The following is a 25905-nucleotide window of genomic DNA, read 5'->3' as shown; positions in this document are numbered from 1 at the left end:
TCTGGGAGGCTTGTTGTGAGGAACTCTCTAGAGTCATGGGCAAAACGATTCCTAGAGACCCTAAGTTATTACTGTTGGGAATGGACGATGAAATGGATCTATCTAGATATGAAAAACTGTTCTTGTTCACCACTACTGCTATTATGAAAAGGAATATCGCCCAAAAATGGGGATCAGATCAGACACCGAGTTATGAACAGTGGAGGACAGATGTCGATGTTTGTGTTGCAATGGAGCACAGGGTATACTCGGCCAGAGGATGCCCGGCTAAAGCACAAAAAGTGTGGCAGAAATGGGAAGATGCCCAATGAGGGCTACTGTTGGACATATGGACACCGAGACATGACTAAGCACCCCCCTGATGCCCACGGTGCTTGCAAAACAGGGGAAAGAAATGTGGTACCCGTGTTGGGATAATTCGACCCAAGTTGCAATATATGTGTATATCGATGGGAGACAGTCATTGACCATCACCAGCAGTGTGCGTATATTGTTTGTTTATTTGTTTAATTTGTTTTAAATACCAATAAAATGTGTTATCAAAAAAAAACAAATGATTGTTTTGGTCTCTGTTTTGGTTGCTAGGAGACGGAGCCCGAGGATTTGAAGTGCGACAGTTACGAGTGGGCTTACTGAGGATCTGTCAAGGAGAAGGAAATGTAATGTTGACTTAAGATTAAAAAAATCTGTTGCGCTGAAAGCCTGTTAGTTCTGGCGAGTGAATGTTAAACTCGTCATTTAGATTGAACGTTGAAACCCTGAATACGAAGGGTTCATGTTTGCCGATTGAACGAGAGAAGGTGAACGAATTAGGGAGATGCGTGTCGGCACGTATAAAAAAAAACCTTGAGGGAGAGAGCTCCATTTGATTTGGTGATTTAAATACCCGACCAGTGTTTCGCTTCGCATGAAGGTGAGAGCGGCAGCGGTGTACGCATGAGACCGGATCGAGTACGAAGCGCGAACGAAGAAGGTGCGAAGTTATAGTCGATCGGCTGCAGCGCATCGATCCGTAGCGAGGGAGAGGAGATAAAACGCTGCGTATGAGGGGGAACAGCTGATCGAGTAAGCAGCGACAGATCAATTCAAGGCAGATCTGCAGAAGAAGGTATGTGCAAGTGAGAGAGAGACGAGAGTGAAGTGAGAAAACGACTAAAGTCTTAAAAGAGAATAGCCTGAGGCAAAGAAATGCAATAAAGTGAGAGCAGACGTAAAATGAGGAATTTTGGTGAGAGACTGAGTAAGTTATAGAGACATGCATAAGAAGAGAGAAGTGAGTTTTTACAAAGGTTATTAGAAATGAATAAACACCAAAAGAATATAAAAAGAGAAGTTAGCAACGAGAGAGAAAGGTCAAGTGTGATTCAAGTATTCCAGAGAGAAAGACTGCAGAATACCTTAAGAGGAAAGAAAGAAAACCAAGAATAAGATATTCCTGTCTATTAACGAGACCAATAGCACCAAGATAAAGAACTGATTTTTAAGACTTGAACTGAATGATAACAATGTCTAATACATAAAGAACACTTATTAAAGAAAAGTTATAATCAATTGGATAAGATACTTACCGGAAGAGACTTTGCTAGGAGTTAAACGAAATGATTCCTCAAGTCAAGAAAAGTCTACCAGAAACAAGACGTACCCTTTTTCCTAAAAGAGAGAGAAAAGAAAGTTAATATTAATAAAAGTTGTTTCTGAAACAGTTATACAACCTACTTTCAGTCTCAGAGTACTTATTTATGTAACAGTGGCCAAACGTCACAATTCCCCTGAACTTGAGCTGTTTGTAGATATGAATGCGCTCCTCTTTCCTGAATAATAGTTGAGCTACATGCACATTAACCAATTAAATCTGTTCACGGTTGATGATGGAACGTAGATGTGATAGGTAGATTTTTCCCGTAAGCAGCAATAAATTGCAACAATAACTTCATCATACGGTGGAAGCATTTAAGACCTTCTATATGACGATTACTAGAAGGATCCCAAAAGAAGGGGGCCTGGATATGTTATTGCCTTTGTACTTGCTAGGATCATTTTGATCACAGAGTAAAGCATTTAGGTTAATAGTGATGGTATTTGTCTGCAAGTTATTAACTGCTCAAACATTGACTAAAACGTTTATTTACCTTTATGTTCCTAACGATTTGTTATTCAGGAGTCATAGTTCGATATGTCTGCTGTCATGGGATCTGAAGTTTAAAAAAATGTCTCATTCACCCCCATCTAATCCTCTGTTTTTGTTTGTTTTTTTCCATTTTTAGGAAGGTCTCCAGAAGCAGTTGGCTAGTCTCCAGGATTCTCAACTTGAAAGTGAGCTAGTTCAAACTGTGTCTCTCGAACATGCAAATGAGGAGCTAAAACAACTCAGAGATGAGCTTGAAAGCAAAGAGCAGAAGTTGCAGGCAGCTCTGCTTGAGAAAGATGCAGTCGCAGCGGAACTAGAAGAGCTGGACAAACAGAATCAAGAAGCCTTGCAGGTAATAAGAAAGTAGGAAGGAATTGTGAGTATGTACGCAGTTAAGTGTTAGTTAAGCATGTTAAGTGCTTCTAGATAGAGGCCAGGCGACTGGATGGGGATGTCAGGGATAATAGTTGTTAGGCAAGATTGTATGCAGAACCCTTTGGGAGACTACACCAACTTTGTCATCCTGGCAATAGGAGCCCAACCTTTGGGATAAGTCTGCACTAGACAGGTTGGTAGCGTGATTGAGCAGCCAGGCTTATCTCAAGAGGGGTCAATGTGAGCTGTACGGGAGTTGCAAAGAGATTCACAGTGACAAATATTCAAATAAACTCTTGCACAGAAGGTTTCTTGAAAAAACAATTATTTATTAATTTAACAGTTGAATAAGCCTTCTTTAGAAAGGAGCAATCATGTATGTAACACACAAATATACTCCAAAATGCACACTCTCAGTTTCAGTAAATCAGTAGATACCTATTGGGGATGGCACACACACTTCCTACACCCTCAGGTGACTTAAATAGCTAGGACACTGTGGACATTGATATATCACTGGTACATTTAGAGCAATACAGAGTTTGGTGTCAAAGAAAAGGTTTTAGGGAATAAGACAAAGGTTAACAAATATTCTTAAACAGGTAAGTATTTTTTGAACCCTTCAATGCAAAGTAAATTAACCCTTTTCTGGGGGAAAGGTAAAGCACAAAGTCAGAGGTAAGACGAGTCTCTCAGGGAGCCAAGACCCCCAATGTAATTGCGCAAAAGTCTAGGTGAGCTGAAGAACTTCTTTGTAGGCAAATAAAAAGTCTTGCACAATGTTTTAGAAGTCTTTGTAGAAAAATGGAATCACTTTGGGGCCACAGGATGGGAGGCTTGTGAGGGGCAAAGCTGCAAGCAACTCTGCAAAGCAACCAAGGCAAGTCTCAACTGAGAGCTAGCTAGGCTACACAACAAGAGGCAAGTCCCCTTAGTTTTACAGTACCTTTGGTTATAATAAATGGTTCCAGGTGGCTTCAGTTCCTGTCGTAGATCCTGTAGTTGCTTTGTTCCTGGGCCCCAGTTGTGGGGACAAGAGGGAGGACGTCTGGGTCTCCTGCACTACAAATGGAAGGTCAGCGGCAGCAATGGACAAACTTCAAATCAGTGGCACTTGGGGGTTTCAGCTCCTCGTGTCTCAAGCAAATAGCACCACTGCAGTTCTTGAATTCCACTTTGGTCTTTCCTCGCATCTGGGGTCCAGCACTCTGTTGAGGTGGCTCAGGTTTGGTCAGTCCTGCTTCAAGGGAGTCCGGAGGATCTTCCTGAAGTTCGGGTCCAAGTTAAAAGCGATGCACTCAATCTGCTGTTGCTCTCCCTGGCACTTCGGTTCCAGCAGCAGTGGAAGCACAGCCAGCTCCGAGAGGATGTCAAGACGAGTTCCCTTTGGGGTTGATCCACCAACCCAAGGGGAGAAGTCATCCTTGCAGGGCTTCTCTAGTCAAGGCGAATTCGGAGCTTCAGCACAGCAACAGGGCTTCGCCGGGCAAACCAACGGTCCAGGAGTTGCAGCAGGCGTCTCTTCCAAGTTCTTCTTCGGATTCCTTCGTCCAGTGGTCGACTCTACCTTCCAAGCCAAAAAGCCTCACCTTTTATGCAGGTTTCTCCTATTCATTACAGCCTAGCTGTCGGTCACACATCAGGGTGGCTGTCTTCCAAGGAAAGCCAGCTGGCCAATCACCTTTGGGTGCATTCCTGTAACCAAGAGGATTAAGCACCACAGGGAGTTTCGGGCACCTCCCTCACTTCCTGCCCCTGCTAGACATACTGGAGTCAGAGGCGGGCTTCACTCGTGAAACCCGCCAAAGGCAAAATGAACAAAGGGACCAAACCTGGTTTGGCGTGCAGAGTAAATCTCAAGAAGGACCTTTCCAACAAGAAATGGTGAAAAAAGAATGACCAGAGCCATTTTGACAAAATGGGCACTCATGGGAGCCTTACTGCAGCTGCGAACGCAGCCCACGGTAAAAACACACAACGGTAGTAAAAAGTAAACCACTCCCACCAGCCATTAATTGCAGAAAGGGTAACAAAAATGTTACATGAGAAACTAGACAATGGGGATACTGAGTAACCCCTCCAGCACCCCATTGTAAGATAGTGTGTGCTGGGTCTGGAAAGTTACAAATGTAATTAAAGTCATTTTCACTTCACTGCTCTTTGAAACAGTAGTTATCCAAGAGAAGGCATTTAAACCTTTAGGAAATCTGAAAGACTTCCCTGTGCCACTGCACGGAAGGTGCTGTGTGTCACAATGTAAAAAGATGATGCCTATGGAGTTTCAGACTCCAAAACCAAATGAAAAACAGAGTTCAAATTATAGAAAAATGCATGAGAGTGGGAAAAAGGTCTCACTCTCTCCAGGTTAGAAATTAAAAGTCCTAAAGTCCAGCAAAAGAGCTGGGGGTCTCTAAAGTAGCAGGGAATTAGCACATTTCTGAGGATTCTCCCTAACAACTGTTCAGAAAGCAGGGATTTAAACAATAACGTAGTTTCTGGGTGCAGGTTGTTATTGGACCCTAAACAGTCTAGGGCGTAGGCTCTCTGATGAAGACATATATTCATCCTTTCTACACTTTGCATGCTAACCTTCGGTTGCCAATTCATAGTTCGCCACATACAATTGGGAATGTTTTCTGAGGGCAGGGAGTGTAAAAAGTGGGTAGGGGAGATAAGAGAATGTTTGGGTTCTTAGACTGATTTGGTAAGTGGAGGGTACAAAGGTTAGAGTACAGTAACACCAGTTCACAGTAAAGGAAAAACCAGCATTCTGAGGCTATATTACATGAACTCAAAAGAAAACTGCACCTGAATAAGGTGAAGTAGGTAGTAGACGGTGTGAGGGCCCCAGGAAGTAGACAAAGGCAACGGAATTCAAGTTTAACTTAGAAACTTTTATTAACAGAAAAAGGGTTTGGAAAAAGGCCTAGCTTGCCCTATTCTAAGGTGGGATTTTCATACCTAAACATTCTAAGGATAGTCTGGGTCAGTGTTAGGTAAAGATTTGGGGAAGTACCCTTAGGGTGCACTACAGCAACCTTGGCCTCCTGGCAATAGGCACCCAAATGTTGGTATAAGTCTGAACTACACAGGTTTGTAGTGTGGCTGAGCAGCCAGGCCTATCTCAAGAGGGGGTCAATGTGAGCAGTAGTGGAGTTACACAGAGATTCACAGTGACAAGTATTCAAACAAAAACTAATACTCAAGGTTTCTTGATAACACAATTATTAATTTATTTACCAGTCATTTAAACAAGCCTTCTTCAGAAGGAGCAATATAAAAGCAACCCTCAAATACACTTCAGAAATACACACTCCTAGGTTTCTCAGAATCAGTAAAGACCCATTGGGGATGGCACACAGGAGATTCCTACACCCTTAGGTGACTTAAATAACTAGGACGCTGTGGACATTATTAGTTGTATTTGAGGATGGCAAGATGGGAAGTGGGAAGACGGAAGAAGAGAGAAGAACAATAGAAAAGGCGAGAAAAGATGAGGGAGGAGATTAAGAGTTTGGCAGCATGGAAGGTGAGAGAGGGAGGGACGGACTTTACGGATGTTGAAGAGATGATAGCGACATGCCCGAGCAGTGAGGGAAATATGAGAGAAGAAGAGGGAAGGCTCAAAGTATATACCTAGATTACGAGCATGGTTAGAGATTGGAAGATTAGAAGGGGAGATGGAGAGGGTAATGAGTTAGAAAGGGAGAGGAACAGCTGGGGGTCATCTGCGTAGAAATGGTGAGAAATCCCAAAGGAGGAGATGATGTGGGCAAGGAGCGAGGTGTAAAGAGAATAAGAAGGGTCCGAGGACAGATCCTGGGGGGAGGGGGGATGCCGTATTTGAGAGGGAAGGCAATAGAGGTTTGTCCACCCCAAGAGACAGTGAAAGAGCGGTGAGAGAGGTAAGAGGAGAGCCAGTTAAGAACAGAGCCTTTGAATCCCAAGAGTGTTGAGAAGTAAGGAGTGATCGACAGGGTCGAAGGCAGCAGAGAGTTCAAGGAGGATGAGGATTGTTTAGAATAGCGAGATTGAGAGGGGGGGGAGGAAAGAGTGGGTAGTGATATAATATAATATATTGCTAATAATAATAAGTAATATATTGCTGTTGCATTCAGAGTAGGCTTTGAGAGTGTCAAAAGAAAAGGTTATTAGAACAAACAAGATCACAAATATTATTTAAGCAGGCAAATACTTTTGGACCCCCCAAATGCAGAGTAAGTTAACCCCTTCCTGGAAGGACAGGTGCTACACAATAGCAGAGGAGAGAAGAGTCATTCAGGGAACCAGGCTAAGCCAATGTCAATAGGCAAAAGTCTATGTGGACTGAAGGACTTCTTGAAGGTGAGTAAAAGTCTTTGCACAATGTTTTTAGAAGTCTTTGGTGAAAGAGAAGAATCAAATGTAGGGCCACAAGCTGGGAGACTTGTGAAGTAGACGCGAATCTACAGTGAGAGGCAAGTTCTCTCAAACTTTAAAGTACCGTTAGGTTGAAGAAAAATGCAGCAGATGACTTCTGTTCCTGTGCAGCTCTGCAGGTCCTGTTGTTCCTGGGCCTCAGTCATGGAGACAAGAGGGAGGACTTCTAGGGACTCCTGCACTACAACGGGACGGTCACCGACTGCAACCGGCAAACTTCAAACAAGTGGCAATTCAGTGTTTCAGCTCCTCGCCTCTACCACAAACAGCAACATCGTGTTTCTTGCCTGTTGAGATGGGCTTTTCTTGCATCTGGGGTCCCGCACTCTGTTGAGGGGGCTCAGGCTCGGTCAGTCCTGCTTCCTGGGAGTCCGGAGGATCTTCCTGGAGCTCTTGCCCAACTTAAAAGCAATGCACACAATCTGGTGTTCCACTCCCTGGAAATTCGGTTCCACCGGTGACTGCAATGGAAATTCATCCAGCTCAGAGAGGATGTCTGGTCACTTACCTTTGGAGTTTATTGGTCCCACCAAATCAAGGGGAGAAGTCATCTTCGCAGGCTTCTCTGTTGATACGAATTTGGAGTTTCAGCACAGCAGCAGGACTACACCGGGCAAACCAACGGTCCAGGAGTTGCAGTAGGCGCCCTCTTCAAGTTCTTCTTTCGTTCCTTCGTCCAGTGGTCGACTCTGCCTTCCAAGCCAGAAAGCCTTGCCTTTAATGCAGCTTGCTCCAATTCGTTCCAGCCCAGCTGTCAGTCACCCAGCAGGGTGGCTGTCCTTGCTAGACAGCCAGCCGGCCAATCAACTAGGAGTGCATTCCTGTCTCCTAGGAGACAAAGCACAAGGTGTTTCGGGCACCTCCCTCACTTGTTACCCCCACCAGACTCTAGAGGCAGAGGCGGGTTTCACTCGTGAAGCCCGCTAAAGACAAAACGAACAAAGGGACCAAGCCTGGTTTGGCGCGCAGAGCAAAAATCGAAAAGGCCCAAAACAACAAGAAATAGCGAAAAAAAGACGACAAGGGCCATTTTGACAAAAATGGCACCCATGGGTGCTTTACTCTGGTTGCGAACGCAACCCCCAGTAAAAACACAACACAGTAGTACAAAGTAACACTGCCACCAGCCATTAATTGTGTAAAGGTTAACATAAAACATGTTACATGAGAAGCTAGACAAAGGAGCTACTAAGTATCCCCTCCAGCACTCTATTGTAAGATGGTATGTGCTGGGTCTGGAGTGTTACAATGTAAGTAAAGTCAATTTCACTTTACTGCTCTTGGAAACAGTAGTTGTCCAAGGGAAAGGTATTTAAACCTTGGGAAATCTAAGACGTCCCTGTGTCACTGCACTGAAGGTGCTGTGTGACAATTTAAAAAAGATGCCTATGGATTAGTCATACTCCAAAAACCAAAGGAAACGCAGGGTCTAAATCACAGAAAAATACATGAGAGAGTGGGGAAAATGTCTCACTCTCTCCAGGTTCAAAATTAAAAAGTCCTAGAGTCCAGCAGAAGTGCTGGGGTCTCCAAGTTAGAGAGGAATTAGCACATTTCTGAGAATTCTCCCTAACAGTCAGGGAGTCCAAAGTAAAAGTCTGTCTGTGTACAAAACCTATGCTTGCCCTCACATCTATTTGTATTCAAAGTGTAGGGTTATCAGCGTAAAAATTAGAAGTGTTCAAATGAAAGTTCTGAGCTTCTTCCAGCTCCTGTTTGTAAAGGGCAAAGGGCTTCCCTTCCCCCACGTTCAGGATGGTTCCCAATACACAGGGGTTCCCTTCCCCAAGCTTTAAAGTCTCTCTGCTGTTTCAAAACACAGTTCTTTATAATACTTTCCAGCACTTCTGGGTTCTTTTTCACCAAGCACACAAAGTACAGTTTTTTAATTTCAGCTCACACCAACTTTCCTTTATATTTAATCATAAGCTTCTTTGTGAGTATTTTAAGTGGCTTTTTCATAACTGGGTGTCCTCGGTCTAGGTGCAGTTGTCGGACCACATAGTCCACCCATTACAGGTCACGCACCTGAGACACCTACTGGCTTCTTCTCCCCTTTTATGCACAGTGCCACTGTTCACTTGGCTTACTTGGCAACTATTCAGTTGTTGCACTTTCATATATTCTTATGGCTCTTGCCAATGCTTGCTTTCTCAAATTACACAGTTCCACCAGAGCGTAATATTCCACAACACTGTTTCCATTCAGCTCAATATTCAACAGTACCTGCTTCTCATTCTGATCCATATTCAAATGTGCTTGCTTTCTTTAAAATGAGTATTCAAAAGTGATACTTTCTTGCTTTCATGCAAAGCAATATTCAAAAGTGTTTGCTTTCTTGTTTTAATTCAAAGCAGTATTCAAAAAGGCTTGCTTTTCTTTAGTATAACATGTGCCTGCCACCCTGGTGTCCCCTTTCCTTGGTTGGCTCACCGGTCGATGCTTATGGCGTTCAGAAAAGATCTCCGGCTGCCATAAGTTCTCTCTATCGTGCGCCGCCTCGCTCAGTCTCCACAGTGGCTCTCCGTGCCTCACTTTTAAGCTTCGCCTGGTCACGTCAGTTCCCGTTCCGTAGTTGGACGCAGGTATCCAGCTTCACTCAGTATCGCTTCCCGCTACATGCTACATGCCCTCTGCGTCATTCTGGGGCTCTCAAGCACTCAGCCTGCCACACCGCCTTCTCAGAAAGGTCTGCACTCCTCCAGCAGCCCACTCCTCCAGCAGTCCGTTACCACAGCTGACTCCATTCTCACTGTTCTTTCTGCTTTGGAACGTCCCGCCAGGCGGAATGGTCTAAAAAGGGCTAGACCGCTCAGTGCCTACTTGGAAGTTAAGCATTGCTCTTGCTTGCCTTATCCTCGTCCCAGTACCTAACTGGTGTGTATGTGTTTGTGTCAATAAATAGAGGATGTATTTCTCTAGATGGTCTCTTCCTCGCCGCAGTATGTAACTGGCACCTATTAGGGAATGATTTATAGAAAAAGTAGAGAAGGGATTGACAATAATGCGTCCTGGCTACTCTACTTATGTATGGTAGGGTCTGACATGAATTGAAGGACAGGGTGGGTTTGTATATTGTTTTTACTAGAAGGTAACTAATATAATCGAAAGTGTAAATGGTCTATAAGGGCGATCCCACTCCCTTCAGTGGAATCAGATAGGTAGACTAAATGTGAATACTGTCTATGTATGTTTTAGGGCTCACCATGAGTCCATCTGTTTAATACAAATTAATCCAAACACAGGTCCTCAGCCTATATCCCTTTGGTGTATTCACAATACTCTGGGCTCTTCCCAGTCGATGGCCTCTTTTTCCAGGTTACTGACACCATATTCACCTGGCTGCTATTTCTACACTCCAAAATAATTGCTACTGTCCTTTCCAATAATCTGTTACTTAATCAGTTTCCAGAAGTGTCTTGGCATCCTTTTTCCCCAGCAATTCCCAGGAAACAGCTAGAGTCCTTTTCACCAGGGTTTTAATATCACCTCTTGTTCGGATTCTCCTGGCCTCCTTTCCACCACATTTTTATTTTCGCCAAATCTTTAGATTCTCCTGGTGCCCTTTTCACCAGGATTCACTGCTCTTTAATCCACTTGTTTTGGATTGTATTTACCCAGGAGGGGTACTGCTCCTAGGCTTTCCCTCCCTAGCCCTCAGATTCCAACGTTCCCACTTTACCAGTTTTAGTACAAAGTCCAGCTTTTTCCTAGTGGTATCTTCTTTCAGGGGCACAGCACAAGTGCCTTAGGTTTCTTTGGGGTCCATGTTCCTCACTTTCAGGCAGGAAGCAGTGAATAAATGTGTCTACCTTCTCCGGATCCAACAAAAGAAATGACTGCCTGCAGCCTTTTTTATTCCAATGAAGCTGTGGGCTCCTTTGTATGTCCTCTTCTGATTGGCCCAGTCTGCGATCTCTTTACTTTACTGTATTTGATTTGTATAGTGCGGCAATGGACCCTAAGGCATGATGGCGCTCACCAAACACAAAAAGAGGGGAAGAACAGACAAGCAGAGGCAAATGCCCTGGGCCAGGAGGGGAAATCTAGGTGCCGGAAAACAGTTTATATGAAACAGCCATCAAGATTCATGCGCACAGCCATGTCTTCAGCTTTCTTTTTATGGCTCCAGATTAGACTGAAGTCTAAGATGAAGTGGAAGACCATTCCAGGCCGATGGTGCACCCACTGAGAATGTCCCCCTCTCAGTCTTCTTGGATCTACATCTTGAGATAACTAGTTTGAGATTGTTAGATCTGATGGCTCTGATGGCTCCGCTAGCGGCCTTATTTACTATCAGATCACTCGGGTAACATGGCATGATGCCCTGTGTGCATTTAAAGGTAATTAGTAGGAGGCGGAAAATAATTTGCGCCTCCACTGGCAGCCAGTGTAGGGCTCTTCTGGATACCGAGACATGATCACGTCTTGAGTGACCCATTACCACCCTCACGGCCCAGTTCTGGATCACTTGGAGTCGGCTAGTTTCTGCTTTTCTAATGCCTGTCCGGAGACTGCAGCAATAGTCCAGTTTTGCACCTACAATGGCTTTAGGTAAGATCTCAGCATTGGCCTGCATGATGAAAGGGCGCAAATGGGCAAACCGCTTCAGATAGAATGCTCTTATGCTGCTGCGGAGTCCAGACCCCCCCACGTGGAGAGGAACTGATCAAAAGTAACCACCAGGGATTTAACTTTCTTAAGTGTGGAGATTTTCACATCCCCCAATTGAAAGTCCTCGTAGGCCGGTCCCAACTTGAATATGGTGCACAGTGAACTCGCAATCAAAAGTGCAGGTCTTGGACCTATTAAACGTCAAGCCATTCATGACCATCCAGTGTTCTATGCTAACATAAACTTTGTTCAGATGGGCTTTGTCTTGGTCGTGGGAACGTGACAGCGGGATAATACACTGAGTGTTGTCAGCGAAATTCATGAACCATGTCCCTTCCTGCTCTAGCATGGCAAAGAAGGGGGCCTTAAAGATGTTGTACAAACACGAGGAGAGACTAGCCCCCTGAGGGACACCAAATTCAAAGGGGATGGGGACCGCCTCTGCCATCTCAGAGCAAACTCTGCTATCCCTGTTGCTGAGGAACGATGCAACCCAGCGAGAAAAAAACTGGGGAGAAGTTAGCCACTTCTTCGAGCCTGGTTGTCAATGCAAACAAAGGGATAAGGGTCTCGACCCTCTCTCCCGAACCACAGAAGCCGAATAGATTCGACCCTCCCACCTTGGTTAGCACGGGCGCCTGAACTTAGTAACACAAGGAGCCACGTGGCAGCCAATGGGGGGAAGAAGGAGTTAGGGAAAGGGGGTGGAATGGCAAAGGAAAAGAGGGGGAAACATAACATGCAAATATAACAATAACTCCAACTAAGTACCTTGAAATCTATATAATTACTCCTACACCTGACCTGTCCTAACCTAACCTCCAGAATGTTTTTTGAACCCCTTCAAACTGTATATGCATATTCATAGTATCTTTTCATAAGCAAGAACACATAACATGACTTTAAACACAATGTAAATTGTGTTAGAAACTCAAACGTAATGAACACAAACATTTAGGAACAATTATGCTCCAAACAGACTTAGCACAAAAAGCATGATGGCACACACTGGGATGAAGCACATTGGACGCATGGCCCCATGAGCACAATGAAGCAACGAACAAATGCTGCACATTAAATACATGCAACAAACAAAACACAGTGTCCTTATTCTCATATGCCTAGGCATTAATTCCTGGTTTTCAGTGAAACACTGTTTATATTCCTGAACAAAGTAAATCAGCCTGCTTTGCATCAAAGTGGTCACGTGTTTCCTCACACGCACACATAACTAATGCCTTCAAAAGTTGCGTAGCCATAAAATAGAACACCATGGAAAATGCACTTAGCTGATGGCCCGGGCGCCTCACGAGGACACCCGAGCCCTGAAGACTGCTGTTCCAAAGCACGTCCAAGCCGCTTGTAAATCACCGCCGCGGCCCGGGATGCATGCTTATTGATTTCCTGGAATCCGTGCTGACGCCCACCAGTCCTCCGGTGTCCGAAAAGATAACCTGGCTCACACACACTCCAAACTGCCGCCCGTGCACATAATCATTAATTATCTGCACCATGGCACGGGCGGTTGGAGATTTATTCCTTCCTAATTGCCAGCTGCTGCATCGCGCGAAAACCCCGGACTACTGAATTCCCTCGGCATGCTGGGAAACGTAGTTTATTCCTAGAACAGCCCATCTTCTGGCTGTAAAGCGCTGTTTCTTGTCCCAAACAACTGTTTTTCTGACAGTACCCCCTCTCTCAGGGCCCTTTCCAAGTCTTGTTTTCTCCGGATGACGCAGATGAAATTGACGCACCAAACGAGGTGCATGAACCGCAGTAGCTGGTTCCCATGAACAATCCTCGGGTCCATATCCCACCCATTGGATAAGATACCATAATTTCTTCTGTCTGCGCCTGGAGTCCAGTATTTTCTGCACCTCGTATTCCGATTGCCCATCCTTGATGATTGCTGGGGGTTTCTGTGCTCGCGTCCCGGGAGCTGCGGGTTTAAGCAAAGACACATGGAATACTGGATGGATCTTCAATGATTGCGGCAATTGTAGTTTAACCGCCACCTTAGATATACATTTAATCACCTCATACGGTCCAATAAACTTAGGTGCAAATTTTCGAGGTCCTCTTAAAAGCAGATTGTGAGTGGACAACCATACTCTATCCCCCACCTTGTATTGAGGAGCCTCTCTCCTTTTCTTGTCTGCATGTTTTTTATACTGTTCCTTAGCCTGTTCTAAATTGGCTTTTGCCTTCTGTCTGATGTTCAGAAGTAACTGTTTTCTTTCCTGTAGCGTGGGAATAGTCTCAACATCAGGTAAATATTCAGGTATCATATTTTGCACTTGGCCATACAAACATTCATTCGGAGCCATACCCAATGATGCGTGTTCTGTATTATTATACGTGAATTCCGCCAACCATAATGATTGTACCCAAGAATCACGACCATTATGTAAATAACAGCGCAGATATTTCTCCAGCGTCTGATTGACTCTCTCAGTTTGTCCATCCGTCTGTGGGTGATAGCTGGTGGACAAGGCACAATCAATTCCTAGCATCAGACAGAATGCACGCCAAAATTTAGAAGTGAATTGAGGACCTCGGTCCGATACAATCTTCTGAGGTAACCCATGTAACCGGACCACATGCTGCAAGAACAATTCCGCCAATCTTCCCGCTCCTGGAATACCTTTACAAGGCACAAAATGAGCTTGCTTTGATAAATAGTCCACACCACCCATATGGTATCATACTGATCATCTGGAGGTAAATCAGTAATGAAATCCATGGATATATGTGTCCACACTTTCTCAGGTGTTGGTAAAGGTTGGAGCAACCCTGCTTTCTTTGTATGGTCTGCCTTACTACGTACACAGGTTTCACACTCTTGGATATATTTAATAGTTTCCTGTCTCAATCCTGGCCACCAAGAATACTTTTCTAGCATACTCTGTGTCTTTTTACTTCCTGAATGACCTGCCAAAGGAGAATCGTGACACCAATGCAACGCTTTCTTTTGTAAAGTAAGTGTGGGTAAATACAATCTACCAGCATAATACGGAAGACCATTGCGAAAAGTTTCTAATGGATTCTCCTTTCCCCATTGCACTTGTTCGGGTTTTCGCATCTCCTGTTTCACTTGTCTCAATAACTGTGTCATAACCGCTCCCACCACTCTTTCCACTGGAATGATAGTTTTAGTTTCAGTTATAGAATTTTCTAGATTTTGCTGCCTAGACAAAGCATCCGCTTTCCCATTCTTTGTTCCTGGTCTAAAAGTTACCAAGAAATCAAATTCATTAAAGTACTGTGACCACCGTAATTGCCTGGGACTCAGAGTATTGGCAGTCTTGAAATACTGTAGGTTCTTATGATCAGTGACAACCACCACCTGATGTTTGGCCCCTAGCAAGTAATGTCGCCACTCCAAAAAGGCTGCTCGAATGGCCAATAGTTCTTTATCAGTAATGGAATAGTTTTGTTCACAATTAGTAAGCTTACGAGAATAGAAAGCTACTGGATGCCACACCCCTGCTTCATCCCGTTGCGACAACACTGCCCCAACTGCCAGATTGGATGCATCTGTTTCCACTTGAAAAGGATTCTCCGGATTCGGATGTCTCAGTACCGGAGCTGAGGTAAACGCCTTCTTCAGTTCTTGGAAGGCTATTTCTGCCTCAGAATTCCAACAAAACCTAGTGGCCTTCTTTAATAATTTTGTGATGGGTGTAACAATTTGTGAAAAATTAGAAATAAATCTTCTGTAAAAATTAGCAAAACCCAAAAAAGACTGAATGTCCTTGATACATTGAGGCTCTGGCCATTCAGTAACTGCTTGAACTTTTTTCTTGTCCATCACTATACCAGAAGGGGTCAAAATGAAACCAAGGAATTCTACTTGAGTGGTATGAAAGGCACATTTTTCTAGTTTGACATACAACTGATAATCTTGTTACCGTTTCAACACTGCTCTAACATGACCAATGTGTAACTCTTCAGTAGTTGAGTAAATTAGAATGTCATCTATATATACAATGACAAACACATCTAGGAACTCACTCAACACCTCCTGCATAAAGTATTGAAACGCTGCAGGGGCATTACATAAGCCGAAGGGCATGACAAGGTACTCGAACAAACCAAACTTAGTTCTGAAAGCCGTTTTCCACTCGTCTCCCTCTTTCACCCGGATCAAATGGTAAGCTCCTCTCAAATCCAGTTTTGTGTACACCATTGCTGTTTTAACCTGATCTAACAACACAGAAATCAAAGGTAAAGGATATCTGCTCTTTACTGTCACCTTATTCAATGCTCGGTAATCAATACATGTCCTTAGAGTTCCCTCTTTCTTGGGGACAAAGAATAAAGGAGACGGGACAGGTGAAGTAAAGTGTCTAATAAACCCCTTCTTCAACATTTCATCCAAATATTCCCGTAAATATTGGTTTTCTGTTTCAGTCAAAGCATAGATTCTGCTACAAGGTAACTTGGCCCCTGGCTCCAATTCAATTACACAATCATATGATCTGTGGGGTGGTAACCTGTCCGCTCCCCCTTTATCAAATACCTTAGACAAATCTTGGTACTGTGCTGGAATATTTTTCACCACAGCTCCCACCTTGTGTGGTTCAGCCACTTGTTCCGCCAGCAACAATGCGGGGCCCATTTCCTCCTCCGTGTGACTCGCACACCCTAAATCTTCAAAATTCACCTAGTGTTTAACCCAATCAATCCTAGGATTGTGTTTCATTAACCAAGGCATGCCCAAAATGAGTCCAAACTGAGGTGCCGCTATCAAATCAAACACGATTTTCTCAGAATGCCCCGACTCACATTTCATGGTAATAGGCTGAGTCTGCTGACAAATAGGTCCAGAAATTAAGGGTGACCCATCCACCGATTGCACCCCCTCCACCTGTGATTTTTCTCTTAAGGGTAAACGTAACCTCTTGGCCAACCCAATGTCAATGAAATTACCGGTGGCTCCTGAGTCAACCATGGCTGATACTATCTGTTTGTTACAGGCAAAGAATAAAGTCACTAGAATATACACATGACTTCCTGTTTCCTGCCGTGTTAGCTATCCAATTGGGGAACCTAGTCTCCTTCGGGCCTGTCACCTTAGTTCCCCCTAAGGCCGGCCCAATCCTTTTCCCGTCTCCCCTTTACCTTGTTCACCGCTTACTCCTTTCTTGGGAGTGTTCGGGCATGTCCTAATATAGTGTCCTGGTTGCCCACAATACAAACACAAATTGTTCGCCTTGCGTTGTTCCTTTTCTGTTGTTGACAAGGGCCCTCTCACTCCACCAATCTGCATGGGTTCTTCTATACTCCTACTGCCTCTTTTCCCCGATCCAGTCGGGCGAAGGGTGTTACTTCGGGTTTTTTCTTGTCTCCCTTGCGCTCATTGATACGATGATCTAGTCTTAAAGCTAAATCAATCATGGCCGTACAAATAGTCGGTTGAGGTTCCACTTGCGCAATGGCATCCTTCAATTCTTCCTTTAACCCTTGATAAAATAACACAGTCTGCTTATTCTCGGGCCAATCTGTTTCAATAACTAATCTATTAAATTGGGTAACATATGACACTAAGTCGCGCGGTCCCTGTCTTGAAGCCAACAACTCTTTATCTTGCGCCAGAGAAACTTCTCGGCGGTCAAACAACCTTCCAAATTCTCCCAAGAAACCATCCCAATTGTATAATAAAGGATCACCCTTCTGTACTAGAGGCATTGCCCAAGCTGCCGCATCTCCAGTTAGATATGAAATGACGAATGCTGTTCTAGCCTGTATGGTCTCAAAGGCTGTGGGTTTACATAAAAAATGTAAGCGGCACTGGGCTAAAAAGGTCATATATTTCTTGGGGTCTCCTGTGAATCTTTCGGGTGCCGCTAAGGGCACACTACTAGGTGGTTGCACTATCACCGTGGCAGGGGCTCTATTTGGAGGAGCACCTGTAGATGGTCCTGCCCCGTCCAACGGGATACTCTGCGCGACCAGACCCTGCACCTGAACCTTCAGTGTGTTTGATTCTTGTCTGGCTTGCACTAACTCCACTTGAATATCTTGTAGTGCTTTTAGCACATCCGCTAACGAAGGAGGATTTGTCTCCATTTGGCCTGGGTGGTTCTATTATCCCGAAATCGGGGGCAGATAATTCTGTCAATGCAAACAAAGGGATAAGGGTCTCAACCCTCTCTCCCGAACCACAGAAGCCGAATAGATTTGACCCTCCCACCTTGGTTAGCACGGGCGCCTGAACTTAGTAACACAAGGAGCCACGTGGCAGCCAATGGGGGAAGAAGGAGTTAGGGAAAGGGGGTGGAATGACAAAGGAAAGGAGGGGGAAACATAACATGCAAATATAACAATAACTCCAACTAAGTACCTAGAAATCTATATAATTACTCCTACACCTGACCTGTCCTAACCTAACCTCCAGAATGTTTTTTGAACCCCTTCAAACTGTATATGCATATTCATAGTATATTTTCATAAGCATGAACACATAACATGACTTTAAACACAATGTAAATGGTGTTAGAAACTCAAACGTAATGAACACAAACATTTAGGAACAATTATGCTCCAAACAGACTTGGCACATAAAGCATGATGGCACACACTGGGATGAAGCACATTGGACGCATGGCCCCATGAGCACAATGAAGCAACAAACAAATGCTGCACATTAAATACATGCAACAAACAAAACACAGTGGGCCTCATTCCGAGCCGGGCGGTAAGGGTTAACGGTCACCGGTAACGAGACCGGTGCTGTTAAACCCTTACCGCCCTATTCCGAGTTCCCTTTCCGGGTTGGAACTTAACACCTGCTTTTTGCAGGCGTTAAAAAACCAACCCGCAAAGGGACCTTGGAGCTAATTACGGCACTGTAATTTACGGTGCCGTAATTAGCACCTTCCCCATTCCCATTGAGCCCTATGGGGCAAAAATGGGAATGGGGAAGGGCCCATGGTGTATGGGGAATTACCGACCCCACCAACCTTGGAATGGGGCGGTAATTCCGCCATTCACCATGGCTGAGTCGGAATGATAACGGCGTCAACCAAGGCGCTAATAGCGCCTTGGTTAACGCCAGGGTCGGAATGAGGCCCAGTGTCCTTATTCTCATATGCCTAGGCATTAATTCTTGGTTTTCAGTGAAACACTGTTGATATTCCTGAACAAAGTAAATCAGCCTGCTTTGCATCAAAGTGGTCACGTGTTTCCTCACACGCACACATAACTAATACTTCAAAAGTTGCGTAGCCATAAAATAGAACACCATGGAAAATGCACTTAGCTGATGGCCCGGGCGCCTCACGAGGACACCCGAGCCCTGAAGACTGCTGCTTCCAAAGCACGTCCAAGCCGCTTGTAAATCACCGCCGCGGCCCGGGATGCATGCTTATCGATTTCCTGGAGTCCGTGCTGACGCCCACCAGTCCTCCGGCGTCCGAAAAGATAACCTGGCTCACACACTCTCCACACTGCCGCCCGTGTACATAATCATTAATTATCTGCACCAGGGCACGGGCGGTTGGAGATTTATTCCTTCCTAATTGCCAGCTGCTGCATCGCGCGAAAACCCCGGACTACTGCATTCCCTAGGCATGCTGGGAAACGTAGTTTATTCCTAGAACAGCCTATTTTCTGGCTGTAAAGCGCTGTTTCTTGTCCCAAACAACTGTTTTTCTGACACTGCTGACCATCAACTGATTGTCTACCAGGTCGAAAGCGGCGGAGAGATCGAGAAGCATGAGCATGAAGGAGAGGCCTTAGTCAGTACACGCTAAAAGCCTACATTTTAGTTAAAAAAATGCTGTTTCAGTACTGTGAGCCGCTCTGAATCCCGATTGCAGCACAGAGTGGGGAAGTTGTTGAGATGGAGGGCCACCTGCTTGTATGCAACCCGGTCCAGTATCTTCAGCAGAAAAGCATTGTTGGTAATGGGCCTGTAATTAAGGGGGTCTCCCTTAGGGAGATCAGTTTTTTTCAATAATGGAGTCACCCAAGACTGTTTGAGATCATCGGGCACCAAGCCTTCCATGAGCAAAGCATTCACAAATGTGTGGACTGCTGCGAGCAGCGTAGGGGGGACAGGTTTTAAGGATAACAGCTGAATATGGGTCTCCCTTGCAGCTGGTAGTTTTGAGATGGGCCACTGATGGATCTCTCAAGGTTCCCTCTTGGTAATAATCATTAATTCTATTTATTATTGGCTCTTCCCCTTTGGTTACTCATGAATGGGGAGCCTGCGTGTTTAAGTGATCCCTTGACGGTGGTGGTTGAGGCTTAAAATGTGGTTGCAGACCTTGGTGCCATCTTGAATTCTACAATGTTTTTTGCTGCTGCTGTTTCAGAGATGGACAGCTGCTTTCTATTGGGAGCCAAAGAAGTGTTTTCATGTTCATGAGTTAAACGAGCACATAGTTTTTGTCTGCTCTGGTGAAAATTCATTGGTATGTTTCCTCTTGGGCATTTTCTTTTCAGTTTTGAGGCTCCGCTTAGCGTTCTGGCGTTTGTATAGAGAGGCTGCTGGCCCATGTTAGTCCCATTTTGTTGTTCTGGATATAGGGTTCTACTTGATGGTCAATGTTCTACTATGTCTCTATGGGGACATTGATCCCAGGTTATCCTGCTCATTCAACTTCTGGTCCTTCATAAAATGGTCGGAACACGCAAGCCTGCTTACTCCATTCTCACCATATAAAGGAATGGGGCGTGCCTCTGACACATCATACCTTTCATTCAGAGATGGCCATCACTCCTGTTACACAGGCAAACACCAAAGGTATGTGGATTTAGATATCTGGCAGACCTTCACCTCACTCAAACCTGATCTCATTTATCCAGGAAAGTCTTTCTGATGTCTGAGCCATGAAACACAAATGTGAATGACCAGTGAAAATGGCCAGGTTGCAGGGTTTTAAAAACACTGGTTCACAATTTTCTCCTTTTCAGGGGGCAAGTTGTTACCAATGAGGAAAAATGGCAACACCTCGGTGCAGCTATATAAACAAAAAATATGTAGCAGCCATCAGCCTGTTTGTCACACTTCCTGGGTGAAGAATATCACCCAAGGACAAAGCTGGGTACTTTGGGATTTCCCCTGACTTGGTACCCTTGCATGGGCTACAAGGTTTGCAGGTCAAAGAGTTGCTGTCTTCAGTGAGGCTTTCAGACAAAGCCAAAAGAAATTCCAGGGACTCGCACATGAAATAAAGGACACATTCTTTCATAACAGTTCCCATTAAATGGTACAAGACATTTTTGCAACAGCTCCCCTTTACCAGTCATTGTGTTGTTCAGTGATGATGTAATGAAATGTTTGGCTATGATGGCATCATGTATGTACTCAGTGCTCAATACATAATTAAGCGTGAGACCATGCATGCATGGCTCAGTGAACCTTGGTTATAAGTGAAGGTCAACTAGGAAGTTCTAGTGGTTATTACACATAATGTTGTTCAGTTGCAAAAATGGTGGAATCAGGAAAACCTGTGAAGAGGATATTCTTCACAGCCTCAAACCTGAAAGTGTCCAAAATGACAGATACATCACTGTTGGGATGGGGAGAACATCTCCTGTCCATTAAAGTGCAGTGTGTGGTCACGACAATAACAAAGAAATGATGCTTCAGCGTTTTGGAGATTACTTCAATAGCTGTAGCGCTTTGAGGCTTTCCTAGAGAGATCATGAGAGTGTTACTGAAAACATACAATACAACTGCAATGCACTTAATCTGAGAGATACTCATTCACACAACCTCTCTCAAACAACAAAGCAAATTTGTCAATTGTGTATTACCCAGGGTTTTTCCTTGGTTGCACAACTGGTAATAAGAGTACACAACATCCTTTCAGAAAATTCCAGTCAACACATGCAACAGTAGCACAAATAAAACCATTTTTTGCAAGAACATTAGCAGCATATTCGACAAATGGGGAAGGCCAGACATACACTTTCTCACAACAAGAGACACAGCCAAATGCCTAGTCTTTGCATCCAGGTATCCCACAGTAGGGCTCTTTGGGCAGTGCGCTATGGATCAGTAGCAGAGATATTTGCCTACCCTTTTTCACCCACTCCATTACATTTAATGCCATTAGCCAAGGCCATACTGTAAGCCACTAAGGTGCTTAAATTAAACCTACTTGGCCACAACACAGAGGGAAAGGTAAAACCGATGACCAAAAGAAAGGCCCCCACATGGTTATTCCTTTTTTCTGTTGTGAAAAAGAATGGAAAAAAGGTGTTGCCTCTAAAACACAGGAGCAAAAAACTGTTAAATGGCAGCAACCCTGGGAATTTATGAATGACAGTCAAGGAGCTTGATACTTGTAAGCTCCTAAAAAGTGCAAGCAGGAAGTCGGCAAGTTCACTTAGGCTCTTCAATGTCTTTGTAGTGTAAGTGTGATACAGTACGAGGGCAAAAACAGTGTGTTCAGGTTTGAGTTTCTTCCTCTTGTAAATATGAGTTAATAGCTGCAAATCTGGTTGACATAAGTGTAAGGGAGAATTTTCATTTGAGTGCTCCCAGCTCTTTTGCTGGACTTAAAACTTTTTAATTTAACCCTGGAGTGACTGAGACCCTTTTCACACTCTTTTGTGTTTTTACCTGATTTGGACTTTGTTTTTTCACTGTTTTTGCAGTCTGACAAACTCCATAGGCATCTGCTTTTGTGGGCGAAACTGTGGTTGTGGGGTTGCCCTGGTGATCTTGTAGAGGCAATTGAAGCACTTTATACTAACACCTCGGTGCAAAATAGGCTCTCTACAAGGGGAACGCTATTGAGTAAAATCTTTACCTTTCGGGGCCTGAAACAGGGGTGTGCCCTGGCCCTGTTACTTTTCTGTCTATATATCTCTGATTTGGGACTGTTCCAGGAGAATGTGCATGCCTCTCCACCCTCAATAAACATATCCCATGTTCCGTGGATTCTTTTCGCAGATGACCTGGTCTTCCTTGACTGTACTCCTATAGGCCTCTAGCAGCTTCTCCAAGCTTTTGAATCATACCTTAAGAGCAAGGGTATGAAAATCAATGCAAGTAAATCTAAGGTCCTCCCGATGAAGAAGGCTAGAAGGAAAAAAAAGACCTTTACCTGTATGGTGGGTGGAACTACTCTAGAGACGGTGGATTCAATAGTGTATTTGGGGGGTCAAGATCAATAGGAATACTGATGAGGCTGCCCATCACGCTTATCTATGGCAGAGAATGATCCCCATGGTGAACCAGGGTAGGCTGGTACACCAGAAATTTGGTAAATTCACACTAATTCCCATCATCTCCTTTTATAAGCAAAAGGTGGCACAGACCATAACCTATGGAGCCGAAGCTGTTTTCAGCCTCTCATGTGAGTTTTGGGAGAAATTGGAGGGTCATTTTTGGCACAAGATTTTGCGCCTGCCAAATGATCTCCCACTATGTAAAATTAGATTTGAACTTAGGCTCCAGTCTTTGGAATCAGTAGTAGCTTGGAAGACGGTTTCACTATATAGGAAATGTGCCCTAGAGAATGTTGAGAAACCGTTTAAGAACCTGGCCTTGGCGAACAGGGTGGTCAATGGACCATTTGAAGAATGGAGAAATAAGGTGGACATTTTTTTGTGGGATAAACATGTGTCAGTTGACCTGCTATTGTCTAACCCAATGAGTGTGAGAAAGAAACTGCTGCTCTGTGATTGGATTACAACCATGGATCAGTGCAGTGGTTTAAGTTCTAAAGATCCCCTGTCCGTGGAGGGAGGCAGAGTTAACGAACTTCCGAAATTTATGATCTAATTCCCCGACCCCAAATATTGTGATCTTCTGCTTAAATGTCACCTAAATATCTTAAACTCAAGAGAGATTCTGTTTAAGAGGAAAATGGTGGGGATTGAAAGTGCCAACTGTCGATATTTTATGAGCTCTTGCTTGGTGGAAACTCCGGAACATCTAATAATGAACTGTGAAGCTCTGACTAAGATTCGAATGCTATATTTAGAGGAGTCCTCATTGATGGAAACGACTCTCTCGAAAGGGGAATGGTGGAAATGGATGCTAATTGTTGACAAGCCTAGGATGGTTATGCCTGTGATGAAAATGTTTTATAGGCTGTGTTAACCAACCAGGGGGAAACGGGGAGGGAAGAGGAGGATTAAGAGAGTTTTGGGATTGATGCACATCCCTATTGTCTCAATGTCAATCTGACATAGTATCATCTCATGAGTAGGTGGAGGGTATTTTGTAAAATGTATAGATGGTATTTAGAATTGAGCTGTTCCGGGAAAAGATTTTATTCCTAGTGGAATGGCTGTTGTTGTTGCAAGCAATGGATGGCCTTTTCTTTTCTTCTTTCTCTGGGGAACAAAGAATGTTAAAGGTTTTTTTTTTTTTACGTTAATGATTGTTCTTATACATGTTTGACTTTTTAACCAATAAAATCATTAAAAAAAAATAGGCATCTGCTTTTTCCATGGTGACACACCGCACCTTGCGACACATTCTTTCATAACAGTTCCCATTAAATGGTACAAGACATTTTTGCAACAGCTCCCCTTTACCAGTCATTGTGTTGTTCAGTGATGATGTAATGAAATGTTTGGCTATGATGGCATCATGTATGTACTCAGTGCTCAATACATAATTAAGCGTGAGACCATGCATGCATGGCTCAGTGAACCTTGGTTATAAGTGAAGGTCAACTAGGAAGTTCTAGTGGTTATTACACATAATGTTGTTCAGTTGCAAAAATGGTGGAATCAGGAAAACCTGTGAAGAGGATATTCTTCACAGCCTCAAACCTGAAAGTGTCCAAAATGACAGATACATCACTGTTGGGATGGGGAGAACATCTCCTGTCCATTAAAGTGCAGTGTGTGGTCACGACAATAACAAAGAAATGATGCTTCAGCGTTTTGGAGATTACTTCAATAGCTGTAGCGCTTTGAGGCTTTCCTAGAGAGATCATGAGAGTGTTACTGAAAACATACAATACAACTGCAATGCACTTAATCTGAGAGATACTCATTCACACAACCTCTCTCAAACAACAAAGCAAATTTGTCAATTGTGTATTACCCAGGGTTTTTCCTTGGTTGCACAACTGGTAATAAGAGTACACAACATCCTTTCAGAAAATTCCAGTCAACACATGCAACAGTAGCACAAATAAAACCATTTTTTGCAAGAACATTAGCAGCATATTCGACAAATGGGGAAGGCCAGACATACACTTTCTCACAACAAGAGACACAGCCAAATGCCTAGTCTTTGCATCCAGGTATCCCACAGTAGGGCTCTTTGGGCAGTGCGCTATGGATCAGTAGCAGAGATATTTGCCTACCCTTTTTCACCCACTCCATTACATTTAATGCCATTAGCCAAGGCCATACTGTAAGCCACTAAGGTGCTTAAATTAAACCTACTTGGCCACAACACAGAGGGAAAGGTAAAACCGATGACCAAAAGAAAGGCCCCCACATGGTTATTCCTTTTTTCTGTTGTGAAAAAGAATGGAAAAAAGGTGTTGCCTCTAAAACACAGGAGCAAAAAACTGTTAAATGGCAGCAACCCTGGGAATTTATGAATGACAGTCAAGGAGCTTGATACTTGTAAGCTCCTAAAAAGTGCAAGCAGGAAGTCGGCAAGTTCACTTAGGCTCTTCAATGTCTTTGTAGTGTAAGTGTGATACAGTACGAGGGCAAAAACAGTGTGTTCAGGTTTGAGTTTCTTCCTCTTGTAAATATGAGTTAATAGCTGCAAATCTGGTTGACATAAGTGTAAGGGAGAATTTTCATTTGAGTGCTCCCAGCTCTTTTGCTGGACTTAAAACTTTTTAATTTAACCCTGGAGTGACTGAGACCCTTTTCACACTCTTTTGTGTTTTTACCTGATTTGGACTTTGTTTTTTCACTGTTTTTGCAGTCTGACAAACTCCATAGGCATCTGCTTTTGTGGGCGAAACTGTGGTTGTGGGGTTGCCCTGGTGATCTTGTAGAGGCAATTGAAGCACTTTATACTAACACCTCGGTGCAAAATAGGCTCTCTACAAGGGGAACGCTATTGAGTAAAATCTTTACCTTTCGGGGCCTGAAACAGGGGTGTGCCCTGGCCCTGTTACTTTTCTGTCTATATATCTCTGATTTGGGACTGTTCCAGGAGAATGTGCATGCCTCTCCACCCTCAATAAACATATCCCATGTTCCGTGGATTCTTTTCGCAGATGACCTGGTCTTCCTTGACTGTACTCCTATAGGCCTCTAGCAGCTTCTCCAAGCTTTTGAATCATACCTTAAGAGCAAGGGTATGAAAATCAATGCAAGTAAATCTAAGGTCCTCCCGATGAAGAAGGCTAGAAGGAAAAAAAAGACCTTTACCTGTATGGTGGGTGGAACTACTCTAGAGACGGTGGATTCAATAG

At 44.0% G+C, this 25905-nt stretch overlaps 1 protein-coding gene across 1 annotated transcript in view; it reads left to right on the top strand.

Moving 5' to 3' along the window:
- The window catches only part of TRIP11 (thyroid hormone receptor interactor 11), a 1018241-nt gene that overhangs the window by 594124 nt on the left and 398212 nt on the right, over window positions 1–25905 (top strand). The window contains exon 10 of the mRNA XM_069637842.1: window positions 2265–2480. Coding sequence (XP_069493943.1) covers window positions 2265–2480 — 216 coding nt within the window. The remainder of the gene's footprint in view (window positions 1–2264; window positions 2481–25905) is intronic.

Source organism: Ambystoma mexicanum, chromosome 14 (genome assembly GCF_040938575.1).
Source record: "Ambystoma mexicanum isolate Mex_15411 chromosome 14, UKY_AmexF1_1, whole genome shotgun sequence".
In the NCBI taxonomy this organism is placed as follows: Eukaryota; Metazoa; Chordata; class Amphibia; order Caudata; family Ambystomatidae; genus Ambystoma; species Ambystoma mexicanum.
Note: the sequence above shows the minus strand (reverse complement) of the source record. Positions and strands in the feature narration are given on the sequence as shown.